The sequence below is a fragment of the Pseudoliparis swirei genome, chromosome 19 (genome assembly GCF_029220125.1).
Source record: "Pseudoliparis swirei isolate HS2019 ecotype Mariana Trench chromosome 19, NWPU_hadal_v1, whole genome shotgun sequence".
Taxonomy (NCBI): Eukaryota; Metazoa; Chordata; class Actinopteri; order Perciformes; family Liparidae; genus Pseudoliparis; species Pseudoliparis swirei.
Window position 1 is genome coordinate 20,554,279 of NC_079406.1, and position 16,833 is coordinate 20,571,111.

At 41.2% G+C, this 16,833-nt stretch overlaps 1 protein-coding gene across 2 annotated transcripts in view; it reads left to right on the forward strand.

The window, feature by feature from the left end:
• The window catches only part of glra4a (glycine receptor, alpha 4a), a 47,944-nt gene extending 32,444 nt beyond the window's left edge, over positions 1–15,500 (forward strand). The window contains exons 6-10 of one of the 2 annotated variants that reach the window (XM_056438979.1): positions 2,604–2,741; positions 3,026–3,240; positions 4,840–4,989; positions 14,652–14,807; positions 15,004–15,500. In XM_056438979.1, coding sequence (XP_056294954.1) covers positions 2,604–2,741; positions 3,026–3,240; positions 4,840–4,989; positions 14,652–14,807; positions 15,004–15,084 — 740 coding nt within the window. In that variant the 3' untranslated portion in view covers positions 15,085–15,500. Of the gene's footprint in view, positions 1–2,603; positions 2,742–3,025; positions 3,241–4,839; positions 4,990–14,651 lie in introns of both variants that reach the window. The other variant, XM_056438978.1, reaches the window with a different exon arrangement.
• Positions 15,501–16,833: the final 1,333 nt, after the last annotated feature.

Sequence of the window (16,833 nt, forward strand, 5' to 3'; positions counted from 1 at the left end):
CTCTAAATAAAAAAATTTTTTTATCTGCCACCATTGTAAGCTGCACAGAACGTGAAGCCTGAAAGGTGTAACAACAATAAGGTGTGCAGGGGTTGAGCAAATAGTCAGTTTACCATTGTTGTTTCCATTTACATCTCACTAAATGTATTAAAAGGCAAACCTTTTTAAATGTTATTACATAGATAACAGGTAGGGTAAGAAAGAAATCTCTTTTGCAGAGATAGCATCTGCCCTTGTAAAAAACAATTTCCAGGACATAAATAATACAACTTTGATTTTGTGTCCCTTTTATTATATGTGACCCACCCTCTATGTCTAGAGGTGACCTAATTTCCTGTTATAGGGAAAAAATAATGTAAAGTGTAGCAATAGGGAGAAAAAACAGAAGAAGCACTCGTACCATGAAGTCCCTGCACCTTTTCAGAACCATCTCTCACGAATAAATAAGTCAAGCTGAACGTTGGTATCTCAACCTGCGCTCTTATCTGATCCAACCAGAACACGAGGCATTGGTTTTTATATAACTCCCTCTTTTACATGAGGAAGCATGATTTATGTTTGCAAAATAACCCAAACTGATAAAAAAAAATCAAATAAGTTTAGTGCACGACATACGTCAGAAAGAATAAAAACAAAAATATAATGATATTTTATCCTTTAGGAGTGTAAGAGAGAGGACTCAGGCAAAGAGATGCGTGCGTGTGCGTGTGCGTGCGTGTGCGTGTGTGTGTTTTTACACCACCATTAGAGGAGATGTAATCATTCCTGATTAAAGGCCTTTGGTGAGGAAACGTGGCCTTGTGTTGACAAGTGCTATAGTACTCCACCTAAGGGTGTGATCACCTTGGCTTGATGTTAAGAGGACATTGTAGGTTTTACTGTCGCTATTAGAGAAACATGAGAAAGCACGAAAGACGTGAGTGATGAGAAAATGGAAGAATATAAAAGAGGAGAGGAGAGTTCTCTTTGGGGTTTGAGAGAGCCAAGGCCAATCTTCTTTTTTGGCCTTTAATGCCAATGGATTATATAGATATATGAATAGAACCAACAATACGATTAGCCTCATTCTGACAGATCAAAGGTCCATATATGCAGCTTATACCACCACACTTTGCCTTGAGCCATTAGCCTTCAGTAACCTCAAATCCACTTTGTAATTTACACAATGTATGAAAAGCAAGAATAAGAATCTGAGGCATAAGCCTGGCTGCATTAAGATAGCGGCTTTCATTCGGTGAACAGCTATTTAACATAAAAAAGAAGACAACATGTGACTACCTGGCTGAGATATCCCAGACATACTGCCTCATGAATTTCATGTCAATTATCTTGTGACACCCCTGATAGCTGGCTCGTTATCTGAGGAAAGCCTTGCTATTCCCCTTTTGTGTGAATGACAGAGAATTCAGAAAAAAATATGAGTGTGTTTTAGTTGTGTTATACCAGGATATGATATAACATCTTGAATAATTGAGGCCTTTGTTACTTGGGTCATGAAAGGATCTCAGTGGACATCAGTATTATTCATATGTACAAGAAGCTCTGTGTTATTGCATGAGGTATGCATTTTTTATGTATATATAATCCGGTAGCTGTGAGAAGGAGCAATAGCCTCAAAAATAGCAGCCTTGTGTGGAAACAGAATAATTATTGAGTGGTTCAGAAAACTGTACATTCACTTGCAAAATAGAAATGTATGCAATACTGTTAGTTTATACTTTCTAATCAGCTTAGTCTGTTAGTATTTCTTGCTGTCATAGACGGAAAGGCTCCTTGTGTCCTTTATTCTGTAACATTTAAGCAACCACAACAACATGACTGGGTGACCTTTACTGGGACAAGCATGATGGCAGAGGGTCGCTGGTAGCTGGACAGAAGGGCAAAAGCGACATTATGCCACCACAAGTTTCATTCTCTCTCTCGCTCTCATTAGCCAAGGTTTCTGGTGTTTCATGCATAGACAATCTCCCAATTACAGTGGGTTAAAAAATAAATCAGGTAAAGGAGGAGGAGGAAGAAGGGGATGAGGATCACTATGATAGATAGAAATAATACAAATATTGCATTGTGCACTACAGCTGTTGCTGTAGTGCACAATGCAATCTTGAAATACAGTAGTGTTTGTGTGAAACTTATAGCAAACAAGAAATGTTGATGTTATATCCTGTGACCGATGCATTCCCCCATATAGTCAATAACAGTTTAAATCATTGTTTTCATGTCGACTTGGAAATATGAATATGAAAATAATAAATAATATTGAAAATAAGTGCAATTGCAAGTAAATGCTTCTCTCCACAATATCTGAAGCATTTTTTTTTTGTATTTAAGATTTTTTATATATTAGATCAAATATACCGTCTTGGCAAAATAAACTATAGAGCATCTTCCCTTTTTGGCAAGGCAGTGTCACATTTTTAAAATGTATGCCATGGTGAAATGGTATGCCACAATTCGTCTTAAATTATGTACAAGATGCATGAAAAGAGGGACAATGTGTGCCTTCATAGTCTATTCAATATGATCTAAAATTAAGTGGGGAAATATGACATTTCATACTATTTTTGTTTTACTTAAATATCCTCTCTGTTCACCTTTCACAGTTGGTTACACCATGAATGACCTGATCTTTGAGTGGCTGTCTGAAAACCCCGTTCAGGTGGCTGATGATCTTACCCTCCCCCAGTTTGTGCTAAAAGAGGAGAAGGATTTGGGCTACTGCACTAAGCATTACAACACAGGTACATAATGAATTCCACATATGGTGTCAAGAAACCAGGGACTCCACATTTAAAGTCAAAATTGTAATTAAGTGCCTTGGTTTATTTCTTCTCCAGAGGTAAAATGAGTTGTAAATGAGAGGATTCAGCTCCTACAACAACTTGAAGACACTGTAAACTAGTGGTTCTAGTTTGGATTTAACACGTGACCTCCTTTATCAGACAGCCTATTTTGCCAGTGCCATCCCAACAGCATTAGCAATGTTAAGCATGTCAGTTTAATGTTTTATGTCCTGTGTCTACAGGTCAATTCACCTGCATTGAGGTGAAGTTCCACCTGGAACGTCAAATGGGCTACTACTTGATTCAGATGTACATCCCCTCCCTCCTCATCGTCATCCTCTCCTGGGTGTCTTTCTGGATAAATATGGACGCTGCACCAGCCCGAGTGGGTCTGGGCATCACCACGGTACTGACGATGACCACGCAGAGCTCTGGCTCAAGGGCCTCGCTGCCAAAGGTGGGTTTGAAGACCAGTGATTAAGATGTATGATGGTTTAAATACAGCGCTAGGTGGATTCTTTGATTGTTTAATGAGCAAATTGATCAGCAAGAATCCAAGGATGCAGGGGATGTATTACAATCAGGGCTCATACTTTTTTAAATTGTATTTCCTGAGTATTTACACAGTCGGGCTATTTATGATTTCTTGCTCACGGGTATTTCTTAAAATCGATGCAGCACAACGGCAATTGAATTCACAGACACCAATAAATAAGCAAATGTAATCATATGCTGTTCGTCCTCCAATAAGCAAGTACGTGTTCAGAGGAAACAGGCATAATACCATCAACTCAACAAGACTTTAATCGGTGTATTAGGTTGTTTCCCATTTAGTCACTGAGTTGGAAACATATCCACCAAAAGGTGATACATCTAATATGTTAAAGTGATGAAGTGAAGACATTTTGGACAAACATGGACGTAAACGGCAAAATCGATATATATTTTTTAAAAGGGCAATAAACTCATAGCCAAGTTTTCTATTTTAGGATGGATCTGTTCACATTCACACCTGGACATTGCACAATCACAGTCTTATTTGCCAGCCACAAAGCGGCTCCCCTGGAACTGTGAGAGGTTAAGTGCGCTGCTCGAGGACACCCAAGTGGTGGCAATGAGGGAGGAGGAACGCTGCTCATTCACTTTTCCTCTTAAAGATTTAACCAATGTTCCCGAGCGTTATTGCTTCCGGACCCTTAAAATGAAGAAATGTCGACACACTGGTTCTGGCCGTATTGTGGTTGCAAGCTATTCCTACTTAAATAGTTTTAGATGAAGAATTTAAAGACACCTGAAGAGATCAAAAATATCTAGTATTTGATCAAAAGTGTTTTTTTATAATTCTTAGAAGAATCTGTGGGTACAGCGACAGTCTTAAATCGGTTTCCAATAGATATCAACTTATTTCTATTAATGTGTGTCTGTACATTTAAACAAAACATAACTCTGCACTTACTCTTGTTTTGGGAAAGGAAAGCCATGGAAGAATGCGGTAAATAATAAAAGTATTTCAGCCAACACAATATTTGTTTAAAATTATTAGAAAATCTACTCAGTAGGTGGTCAATGGCATGTTAGGTTGATGGTTGATAGTGTTAACAAGTCTCTTTTCACTAAGATGTGTGACAGCTGAAAACTAACACAGTGGAAGTGTTGATTTCACCACGACTGAAGTGTTTCCAGAGTCTGTGCCATATGTGTCAATTTGCTGTCCCGCCCCCTACACACACACACACACACACACACTTTCATGGATGCATATTTAAGAGCCACCAACCTGCTGCTCAATTGAGTGAAGTATCTAAACAATACACGCTCAGTGGGCGACATATTCTCTCTTGAACGACCTAGCACCTCAAGTCTTGAGCCGTGACCTGTCTCACGGCTATGTGTCAACTGCCCACAACCCACTGACTCAATACAATTCTAGACCTTCACAAAAATATATATCATTACGTGCCAGAGCGGAGGAATGGCGAGATCATGCTGCACCCACGAATTATCCATTAGGATTATTGATTGGCGGTTGATGACTGTTACCTTGTCCGTTTCCCAGGTGTCCTATGTAAAGGCCATCGACATCTGGATGGCGGTGTGCCTTCTGTTTGTGTTTGCTGCCCTGCTGGAATACGCATCAGTTAACTTTGTCTCAAGGCAACACAAGGAGTTCATCCGGCTGAGGAAAAAGCAGCGGCAGCAAAGAATAGTAAGTTACACTCGCACAAAGGCCAATGCATGCTTACACACGCATACACAAATGTGTAAAACACACATCCCGACAGATTCTAAAAACAAGCATGAGGAGGCCTCACACACACACAACATTGACTTATGCCTCTTGTTATTGTGGGCTGCTGTGTATCCAGGAACTGACAACATCAACACGCCACAGCATAATAAATGAGGCAGATCTATTCATTTCAGTTCAGGTCGTTTCCATCTTGAGCACGACCTGTGACGAGCCACTGACATATGTTCCCTCCGTCAATGCATTTGGCACAGAGCACCAGCCTACCTACCAACCCTGTCGCAGTGGGATAATCTAACCTTCCATTCCCACTGCAACACTGATATATTTCTGTAGTCTGACCTAAAGTGGTCAGCGTGAGATACTGTCATGCTTTTGTATAACAACTCATCCGTAACATATCTGTTTCGATCAGTTAAGGCCGCTACCAGAGCCATAAATGTCAATACGTCATTCTTTTGCAGTCCAGATATGGTCACTTCTATTCACTGGTTGCAACTTATAAGCAACTTATGATGGCGACGGACAAAATACCAAACTCGGAGCTTCAAAACGGCAGTCCACAAACCAATGTGTGACGTCATGATGATCCAAACATGCATCCTCTAAATTGGATTCATTTGTTGAGCAATGCTTATTTAGGCAAACAGCTTGTAAGTTGACAACTAAAAGTGTTAAGAGCGGAGAGATCATGTGTGACAGACAGGTTTGTTTCAAGAGAAACAAACGGGACATCTTGAAAATCCCATTAAACAAGGCTGGCTAGGCCACTTCCCAGACTCATAGCAAAGTTCCCTTGTAAAAGGCAGGAGAGTCCAGCAAATTTACCGGGCAGTGTGCCCTCCTACGTCGAGAGAAAATAATGGTTGGCAGTGAAAAAGACACGATTACTCCCACTCAGTTCAATTCAGTTTCAATTCAGTTTATTTGTATAAGCCTATAGCAGCATATCAAGGGGCTGGACCAGGGCAAACCTGATTCAGCCCTAACTATAAGCTCTGTCAAAGAGGAAAGTCTTCAGTCTACTCTTAAACGAGGTGACTGTGTCTGCCTCCCGGACTAAAATTGGAAGCTGGTTCTAAAAGAGGAGCTTGATAACTAAAGGCTCTGGCTCCCATTCTACTTTTTAAGACTCTAGGAACTACAAGTAGTCCCGCATTTAGTGAGCGTAGCTCTCTAGTGGGGCAATATGGTACGACAAGCTCCTTAAGATATGATGGAGCATCACCAATCAAGGCTTTGTAGGTTAAGAGAAGAATTTTAAAAGTGATTCTTGATTTTACGGGGAGCCAGTGCAGAGCAACTAGTGCAGGAGTGATGTGATCTCTTTTCTTAGTTTTAGTGAGAACACGAGCTGCAGCATTCTGGATCAACTGGAGGGACCTAAGAGACATATTAGAGCAGCCTGATAATAAGGAGTTGCAGTAATCCAGTCTCGAAGTAACGAACGCGTGAACCAATTTTTCTGCATCTTTTTGAGACGAGATGTGCCTGATTTTTGAAATATTACGAAGATGAAAGAATGCAGTCCTTGAGATTTGCTTTACGTGGGAGTTAAAGGACAATTCCCAATCAAAGATAACGCCAAGATTCTTTACAGTGGTGTTGGATGCCAGGGCAATGCCGTCTACAGAAACCACATCACCAGATAATTGATCTCTGAGGTGCTCAGGGCCGATTAAAATTACTTCGGTTTTGTCTGAGTTCAACATCAAGAAGTTGCAGGTCATCCATGTTTTTATGTCTTTAAGACATGCTTGAATTTTACCGAGTTGGTTGCTCTCCTCTGGTTTTATCGATAGATATAGTTGAGTATCATCTGCATAACAATGAAAGTTTATGGAGTGTTTCCTGATAATATTGCCCAAAGGAAGCATGTATAAGGTAAATAAAATTGGTCCAAGCACAGAACCTTGTGGAACTCCGTGATTAACGTTGGTGGTTATCGAGGCTTCATCCTTTACAAATACAAACTAAGATCGATCTGATAAATAGGATTTAAACCAAATTAGTGCCGTGCCTGAAATGCCAATCGACTGCTCCAGTCTCTGTAATAGGATGTCATGGTCAATGGTGTCGAATGCAGCACTAAGGTCTAACAAGACCAGGACAGAGATGAGTCCTTTATCTGCTGCCATTAAGAGGTCATTTGTAATTTTCACCAGTGCTGTCTCGGTGCTGTGGTGTTTTCTAAATCCTGATTGAAATTTCTCAAATAAACTATTATGATGTAGAAAGTCGCACAACTGATTTGCGACCACTTTCTCAAGGATCTTGGAGAGGAAGGGGAGGTTAGAGATCGGTCTGTAGTTAGCCAACACCTCTGGATCCAGGGTGGGCTTCTTCAGGAGAGGTTTAATAACAGCCACTTTGAAGGAATGTGGTACGTGGCCTGTTAGCAGAGACACATTGATAATATCTAAGAGAGAGCTGCCAATTAAAGGCAAAACATCTCAGGAGTTTGAGGTCACAAACTATCCATCTGAGCGGTATTGACGCATGACGTAATGTGTTGTACCAGAGAGAGGTTGAGAATCTGATGGAGCGTATACATCCTAGACTGACCATGGTTTAATCGATGCACTTACAGCTTTGCGTTTAGTTTAAGTCTAGTCATCTCTTGAGAAGAAGAGCAAAACAAGTTAGTGCGAGGATAACCACACAGCCTTTATAATTAAACAAATCAAAACATATGTGGCTTTCATTTATTTATTATTTAGTATTTACAGAAATTACTTATTTATCCATCTTCAAAGCCAGTTCCCTCACAGTGCCTCTTTAATTAAAAGCAGAGTTTGTTGTTGGAATTTGGAGTTTGCATCTTTAATCACTTCAGGTTTGCAAGGCATAGGTTTGATTTGTTTATTTAAATGAAGCAGGGGGAATAATTGTTCCCAGCAAAATGTGAAGGCCTATGTCCAAAACTGTTTTACTATATATTTAACACTAATTAATGTATCTTACAAGAGACAACCACACTCTTGTTTTACACCAAAGGATGAAATAAGGAGCAATAACTCTTATTTTAATGTGTCTACCTTCCGTTCCAATGGAGGTGTTTGCCAGTCAGCCTGGAAGTGTTGAGTCGTTGCGGAAAGTGAATGACATCCCTGGTAACAACTCAACCTACAGGAACCTGAATCAGCACTGCAACGCCTGTGACAGGGTAACATATTTAACCCTTTGTCAACCCCGACCTGGTCAACCCATTTTTTGTCCACCACTCCAATCTTCCAAATTGATTGTGTACTTTCACTGCAAACCTCAGTATATTCTGGCATTTCTCCCACATCCCAAACCCACTTTGTGCTGATCTCCCCCCGTCACTGAAGCCTTCTCTTTCTGACCTTCTGACCCTCTATACCAACATTACTAACTTGGTTTGTTTGCCCTTTATTTCCTCTCAATGTGTATCCTGTTTTCAAGCCTAATTTTTTATTTTTTATTTCTACCTCTTGTTTTCTTTTTTTCCAGGACACTCTCCAAAAATGTTAGCATTTACTAATGACAAAATAATACTTTGTTTTTATTTTGTATGGTCTAGTTTAAAGAAAGTTAATATTTTTGAGAAATGGCTTAGCTTAACAAAAAAGCAGGAAACAGAGGAAACTTCTAGTTTGGCTCCGACAGAAAGTAACGCAAGCTGCCTCCCAGAATCTCTAAATATCACAAATAGTCACAATGTTCAAGGTTCAAGGTTTTTTTATTTGCCATCTGTGCCTAGACCAGCAGTCCAGACACATCGGAATTATTTTTGCAGGGTTCTCCAAGTCAACAGAGGGACAAAACAAACACACTATAATAATAATAATAGTAACCGTAATAATAGAAATATGAAACATATTTTAAAAAACACTGTACAAAAAAACACACTGTACATAGTGTGGTAATGTGTATGCAATATTTACAGTATTAACAGTAATATATGTAAGTAAGTATGTAAGTAGGCTAGTGCTGTACCTAGCTTGTAAAAGGAAAGAAAGAGGGGGAGGGGACAGTGATATGGGGATATTGCACATGTTCAGATGTTGGGGGAAGGTTGTGTGGGGCTATTGCACTGATTGTAGTGTTGCACATTTTTCACAGTTTCAAGGAGTGCCTCTTTCTCAGTAGCTGTGTTGTGCCATCAGTCTGACTCAGTGCGGTTACATGATGGTATAATTCGAATCTTGCTTTAGTCGGACTATGCTTTTTGATGGGGAGTTATCCCCCATCCAATATACATGGCAGTGAGTAATTGAATCATTGGCGCAAAGCATGTCATATCCGATACGTGGCGTGGCGCTACAATTACAACTTGATGACACATACAGCCATTTTCCTTCCCTCTCCACCAACCAACAACACGAACATTTAGAAAGAAGAACTTTATTTAGTATAACCTTCAAATTCATGCTTTATAAATCTAATCTCTCTCTGCTCTTGAAATGTGGTGGTAATGTGGTGGTTTTGTCTTCCATTAGCGTTGTTTGCAGCCCGCGCCGCCAGCGCGGCAGCACACACGCAGAGGAGGGGGCACCAAGTCCTGAGGGGGCACAAACCAGGCTAATAATAATAATAGTTATAAATAATTATAATGCCGATATTATTTCAGTCTAGAAAATTAGGCGCCTTTGAGCAAGAAAAAAGGCAGAGAGATAGAGATATATTTAATCAAACTCAAACCCCACTTAACACTTGATGGGTCGCATCGCGCCGCCATCACGCCGCCGCATCATCGCACGAGCATGGACTCTCGGGCAGGGGGTTCGCGCGGGGTGCTTAGGGTTGCACCAACATGGTGCGCAGCGAGTTATTATTTGCAACCTGGCGGCGACTTCGGGTTCAAGAACGGAGGCGACGGCGAGGGAGGAGGGAGGGGAGGGAGAGGAGGAGCGGCGGCGGCGGATTCGCAAAGTCATGCATGCAGCGAATCGAATTCGAATTCAGGGACAGAGAATTATCAACAATTAATAATCATTCGGACGCGGATCGGACTCAAGTCGGACAGGTGTCGGTCGGATAGTCTGACTAAGGTCCAACTATAAACGGAAAAACGGATTGAAAGATTTAGTCCGACTCCATTGATTTGTAAGTATGTAACCGTGCAAGTTGGGACTGTGGTACTATCTGCTTCTGCTATCTTTAGTATGACTTCGGACCAATATACATGTTATTATCCCAATATACATCATCATGTATTATGGTGGTTAATTTTTCATCACAACATGTGATGATAAGGCATGATACAGTTTTTTGTTTCACCAAGAACAACATCAACATTTCGAGAAAACCTCTTCACCACCAACAACAACATCAACATTTTAACAATTAACCAGAACCAAACACTTTACTATGTTATGTTCAAGCATTTCACATACAGCATAAATCCTCAGTTGTGTTGTGGTTTTTGTGCCTTATCTCGTTGTTGGCGGCGCCTTGTGCACTACCACCGCGTAGGCGCCGCGTCCTGAGGCTCACCCAAAAGGGCAAAACTATTAAATCATAAAATAAATAATAATAATAATAATAATTATATTAATTCCTATTATAATTTATATGCCAAATTAGGTATATCAACAGGCAGAATAAACAAGATATACACACATTTCAAGCACAGTGTTTAATCGCTCTATTCCCACGCGTGACACATTCATGTCCGCATCCGATCCAGCACAGGCATCATGAGGTGGGGATCCGAGCAGAGTTATGATTAGGCACCAACATAGGTAGGTTGTTTTGGTTATTGTGTTGACTGGTGTTTTGTTTTTTTTTCGGGACATGTTTCCGTCACACACAATATCGGTAGGGAGGAGGAGGAGGAGGAGAGGGAGGAGGAGGAGGAGCATGGGAGGAGGGGCCAAAGAGGGCAGTCCAGTGTTCAGAGAATTCAGAGTTACATGATGTCAGAGTTACATATCGCGAGTCTCGGACGAGAACTGGATCGGACCGAATCGACCGCAGGTGTTACCGCACATGGTCGACCCGAGAACGGATAATTCGATTTCAGTTCGATTAGTCCCAAATTCGCCAATAATCTGACTAACCTGACTGTGGCAGGGAAGAAGCTGTGAAAGAAGCGTGTCCTGTGGGTGACGATGCTGTCCGCTCGGCTGTGTCTCCGGTTGTATGTGCAGTGTTTGTGTCTGAGCAGAGAGTGAGCTGGATGAAGTGAGTCTCCAATGATTCCCTCTGCTCTTTTCCGACAGCGCTGCACATACATAGAGTCCATGGACGGAAGTTTTGTCCCTGTGATCCTCTCCGCAGTCCTTATGACTCTTTGCAGAGCCTTCCTCTCTGCCTGTGTGGTGTTTCCATACCAGACAGTGATGCCTGCGGTGAGGATGCTCTCTATCAGTCCTCTATAGGCCTGAGTGAGAGGGCGACGGTTCAGACCAGCTTTCCTGAGCATCCTGATGAAATAAAGCCTTTTCTGGGCCTTTTTCACTGTGGCTCTGGTGTGAAGAGTCCAGCTCAGGTCGGATGTCACCTGCATTCCCAGGAATCTGTACCCGTCAGCCCTCTCCACCTCAGTCCCTTTGATGATGAGAGGCTGTAGAGGGGGAGGGTTCTTCCTGAAGTCCAGTATTATTTCCTTGGTCTTGTTTGTGTTGAGGATGAGGTCATTCTCCTCTCCGTAGACCAGGATGTTGTTCACCAGGGTCCTGTAGCCCGACTCATCCCCAATGTATGTGTTTAATCGGTACAAAATCAAAAGGGCAAAATATAGCTGGTTCCCATCTGTATGCTAACATAAGATAACTACAGCTCCATATTTACTCAACAAATATTACAGAAAATAAGTGCATTTCCCAAAATGACAAACTATTTTTGGGGAATTTTTCAACAGTTATTTTATTTTTTTGCTATTATTATTAATATAAAACACTCTAATAACTCTCTGAAAAATAGCCAGTTCCACAATTACTTCATCATATTTTGCTCTGTGGAGAATAATCGGTCTAAACTGGTTGTATGCCAACAAATCACATGTCGCTGCCGCTGAGAGCACAGAAGATGAGCACCTATTATCTTCAGCGGAACGCACCATTAGCCTTTAGCACATGATGTACTGTATCGTTTAAGAAGAAGTGGGAGGGATAATTAAGCTACGCTAGAAGAGCTACAACTCCCAGTTGTATGATGCAATTTGTCACTGAGGCAAAAGATAGTTAGTGACAATAAAATCACTCACAACCAGACAATTGTGAGGAGGAGGAAGATTCCAGTGAATGAAGTTAGTGTCCATGTCTTTAGCTAAACAGTGAATGACTAAATTAACATACTGGGCAGTAGCAGACAGGCGGAGACAGGGAGGAAATACATTCGTAGCATTGGACCTTTGACACGAGAGCTGGTAGTGTCTCACTGCCAAGTCTGTACGGCACAGAGATGCGAAGTTCGGCAGAGTACCAGAGAGCTGCCAGGGTCAGTGAAAGAAAAACAAGGGGGGGGGGGGATCAGCGTTTTCAGTGCACTTCGCACTGACTACTAATCATTCAATTTAAATCCTACCAGTGGCGGTGCGTCCATAGAGGGCGCTAGGGCGCCGCCCCTGTTAACATTTTGAGATGAAAAAAAAAGAAGAAGAAAAAAATATAATATATACTGTCAATAAACATTATATACCAAATCATTTAAATAGTAAATATACCGTGTTGACGCGCTAAATGTGTGTGGGAGACCGTCAGCCTGTCAACAACCACTTAAGTTAAATGTGACCAAAAATAACATATCGCCACTCATCTTCACTGAGAGAAGCCCCTCCCCATTTTCGTGGGGGCCGGCCAAACGTGTGTGCGGCAGCGAGCAAACATTTCACGGTCGTTTCGGCAAGGACGGCTTCTCATTGGCGGATGAAACGTGAATCTTGGGGAGCAAAAATGTGCGCCCTGGCCAATCACATCGTTTCTTATTTCACGCGGTTGGACTATTCGGCCAATCAGAGACCGGTATCATTCCCTCAGCCAGAGAGCTCCACGGAGCTACGCGAGCAGGTAGCTCACCGGAGCTGGTTAGCTGGAGGCTCAGTGAGTAATGCGCTGTTTAGTTTCCCCTGTCTGTTGTTCCAAAGTCCTGGGAATGAAACTCTCTGGACTACAACGGGGTGAGGGATCTAAAGAGCTTCAGACAAGTGTAAAGCACGAATCTTGCCACAGTTATCGAGCTAAAAGCATGGAGCTAACTAGCTAACCCTGTTTGCAGAGCAGAGCAGCAGAAGGAGACCGAACTGGCATCGAAAACACGAAGAAGTTCTGAAAAACAGACACATTCCCTCAAGAATAATGGAAACAGGCTCGTCACAGATATGATTGACTTTAACCAGAGAGTTATTGAGAAGTTTGCCAACTTTAAAGAGAGGAGGGCTACTTTTCTTTACACGTAGTGGGGTCTACTCTGTCAAACACCCAATGTACAATGTGCTGCATCTCTTTCTGACTATTCTGCTCTGAACCTCTTTCATGTGAGGGTGAAACTCTTTTATTTTGTAGACCTCTGAAATCCAACCCAATGTTTCTTAAAGCATTCTGCTCTGAACCTCTCATGCCCAAAGTTACAGTGTGTTGATAGTTGTTCTTGGACAGTGTTGAGCACGGTGTGTTCTTTAAATAAAGCTTTGTTTTTTACAATATTCTACTCAAAACCTCTTTTCTTCTCATTGTTGGGTGCTATTTAAACTGCGCCCCCCCCCCCAAAAAAATTTCACCAACCGCCACTGGATCCTACATCTTCACTTTCTGCTGCTAAAGTGAATCTCTCAAAGTGGCAGAGGACTGTCAGAGTTAAGCTGCATGTCGATTAATATTCTCTTCAAAGGGCGGGAACAGTGTCTCGTTCACTGTAAAAAAAAAAAAAGTGTCCCTCCATTCATCAAAGCATAATGCCAAGTGCAAGTTTTTTTTGTGGGGGTAAGATCGTGACTTTTTATTAATAGGCATTTTGAAAGGTCTATCATTATGCAACTTTGAAGAGCTGGAAAGGAGAGATGGAGGTTAATTTGTTGATTAACTTTCAGAATTAGAAATTCCTTTCTTCCTCCTAATGATGATGCCCTCTGATTCCTCTATTTGTGTCATAGAAACTTAAAAGATCTCTCTACAGAATATAAAGCATAGCTATTGCCTCCACACGGCTCTTAACTTGACAGCTGAGCCGGCAGCTATCTCCTAACGGTGCTAACAGCATGAACAGTGCAAACAATGGCTACAGTGCAGACAGAGCTCTGCAATGACGCGGTTATGTTCTCACGTTGTACCAAAACAGTGAGGACATGTCATCTCATAGAAAGTGGTGACAATTTGAGAAAATGATCCAAAATATGTTTTCATCTTGCAGATACCTGTGTTATTGTATGACCATGTGGGTTTTTCAAACATTTATATTCCAGAAAACGACATGCTCACCTGTGTGACATGAACAGTAACACATGGGGAGCACAAACTGCCTGTTTTACACACAATCGGCGACAAACATTAAATACAAATCTCACAAGTCTTTTTTTTCCGCTCCGTTGCCCTTTTGTGCTGCTACACCCAGAACACATTTAGGAATCAGCCACTGAGCGCGAATGTAATATGCTGTGAGATAATTTGTGTTGACAACGAGAGGCCAATCTGCTTTTCCTATGCTTGACTCCACAGGAGGATGAGATGGTGAGGGAGAGCCGTGGTTTTTACTTCCGGGGTTATGGACTGGGTCACAGCCTGCAGAACAAGGATGGTACCGCTGTGGAAGGGGCCACTGTGTTCACCCGGCCGCCGCCTCTTTCTCCTCCAGTTACCTTGTACGACGGAGAGGTACTTCACAAGCATTTTGTGGACCGAGCCAAGCGCATTGACACCATATCCAGAGCAGTCTTTCCCTTGAGCTTCCTCATATTCAACATCTTCTACTGGTTCACCTACAAAGTGCTGCGACATGAGGACATCCATGCAAATTTGTAACGCTCTCTGCCAACCCCGGTTGCAACATTTTTAATTCATCTTTCCTCAGAACCAAAACTGCCTGACAGATCTATATTACAAAGAGGAATTGTGTCAGGAGGCATATCTGCTTCTCTACAACCATTGCTAAAAACTTTGTGCTCAGGTGAGTCTTCAGGATCTCAGATGAATGAGTGATTAAACCGAAAGACAAGGTGAAGCTACGTGGATTCATGGTGTTTGTGATTGCTCTCTCGATTCTGTGTTGGTTGGATTCATAAGAATGACCACAGAGAAAAAACCCGACTGGTACTTGTGTGGTTCATGACCTTTGTTTGAGATGATGAGAAGTTGATCCTGGCTGGATGAGATGTACTGACTTGAATTTTGACACTACGCATTTTTTCATGAATGTTTTTGAAAACTCAAAAGATAAAAAGGTTCTTTTTACACCTTTAGATTATCTAATGGGTACAAATGGGTGTGGGGGAGAAATGAGTCATTGAGATTTAATATTCATTAAGTGGTGATAATTCAATAAATATTATATATATATATATATATATATATATAAGCAGTGTATATTTAACAAAAGCTGTTCATTAAACTGCACAAAGCACAAATATGTATTTCCTTTTGTCTAAATGTAAATAAATTGTTATTCTGCCAGGAAACCAGGAATGTTGTTCCTCTTGAAGCTGAAGATTTGATGTTGATTACTTTGATTACTTTTGTGCACGGAAATGCTTTCTTTTAACTGCGTAACAATTCAGTCACACAATAAATGCATCACACAAAATTACTTTTCCATTTCAGTCCTCTAATAGAACCGATCAACTCCAAACCCCAAGAGGGAGGAGACAAACTTTTAACCAAAGGTGGAAATCAAACTCTACAATAAAGCTAATTGTTAATTCTGCAGATGCTAAAGAAGTCATCAGTTCACATTAGTGGTTCTGGGTCTTTGGAAAGCTTTTCTTGTGAAATCGTACTTACTTACTACAATCAATCCGGGAGGAATCTGGACAAACTCGTTGAGAAAAATCGCATTTGAGCTGACATTTCTTTCCCAGTCTCAGGAGTGGCTTCGAAGGTGTGGAAATGCAGGGATGTGATGGAGGGGGAGCATCACCAGCGAGAGAAGATGAATGTTTTTTTTAATGGGAAATCAGAGGGTTGTTTTATCAACTAATGAGTTCGAAAAGGGTTTGGTGTTCCACTGCTAATGACAAGGAATTCAGACAGGCAGCTGGAGCCTACTGTCCTTTTGTCGGCAATCCTAATCAACTCCTCTGTATTGTATGGTTCCCCAGGTAATGAAAATGAGTGAGTGTGTGTGTGTGTGTGCTCCTATGCTTTCAAGCATGCCTTTCTTTCCACTTTATCTCTCCATTGTTATACTGATATAGATTTGTTTTAATGTATCCCGTCTTCCATATTATCCATTTGAATCGCAGCCTGCTGAACTGATATGAAAGAGATTCCGTTGCAGAACTGTATAAAGGTTAGTGGCATATACATCTTTGGAGCATAAATAAAAGACAAACAAGAGCAGCCGACTCATTGCCACAGATAGCTCATGGTTTGTGGAATAAGGCTTTAGTGGCTTGACATAGTAGAGTCCTACATACTGACAGCTTCAGTATATTTATAACAGGATGTGAGAGCAGTCCAACGTCAAGGAACAGTGGCTGTTCTACGTTAACACACTACATGCTCAAAAGCATACAAATGTCAAAAAGGGCCATTCTGTCACTGCTTATAAAATCCTCTACTCAGATTCTGTGATGGTACTTTCTAATGTCACCATTTATAAAAAGGTTTCTGAGTTGTAACTAATTACTTAATTGTTAATAATAATAATAATAATAATAATAATAATAAGCTGTATAGATAAGTT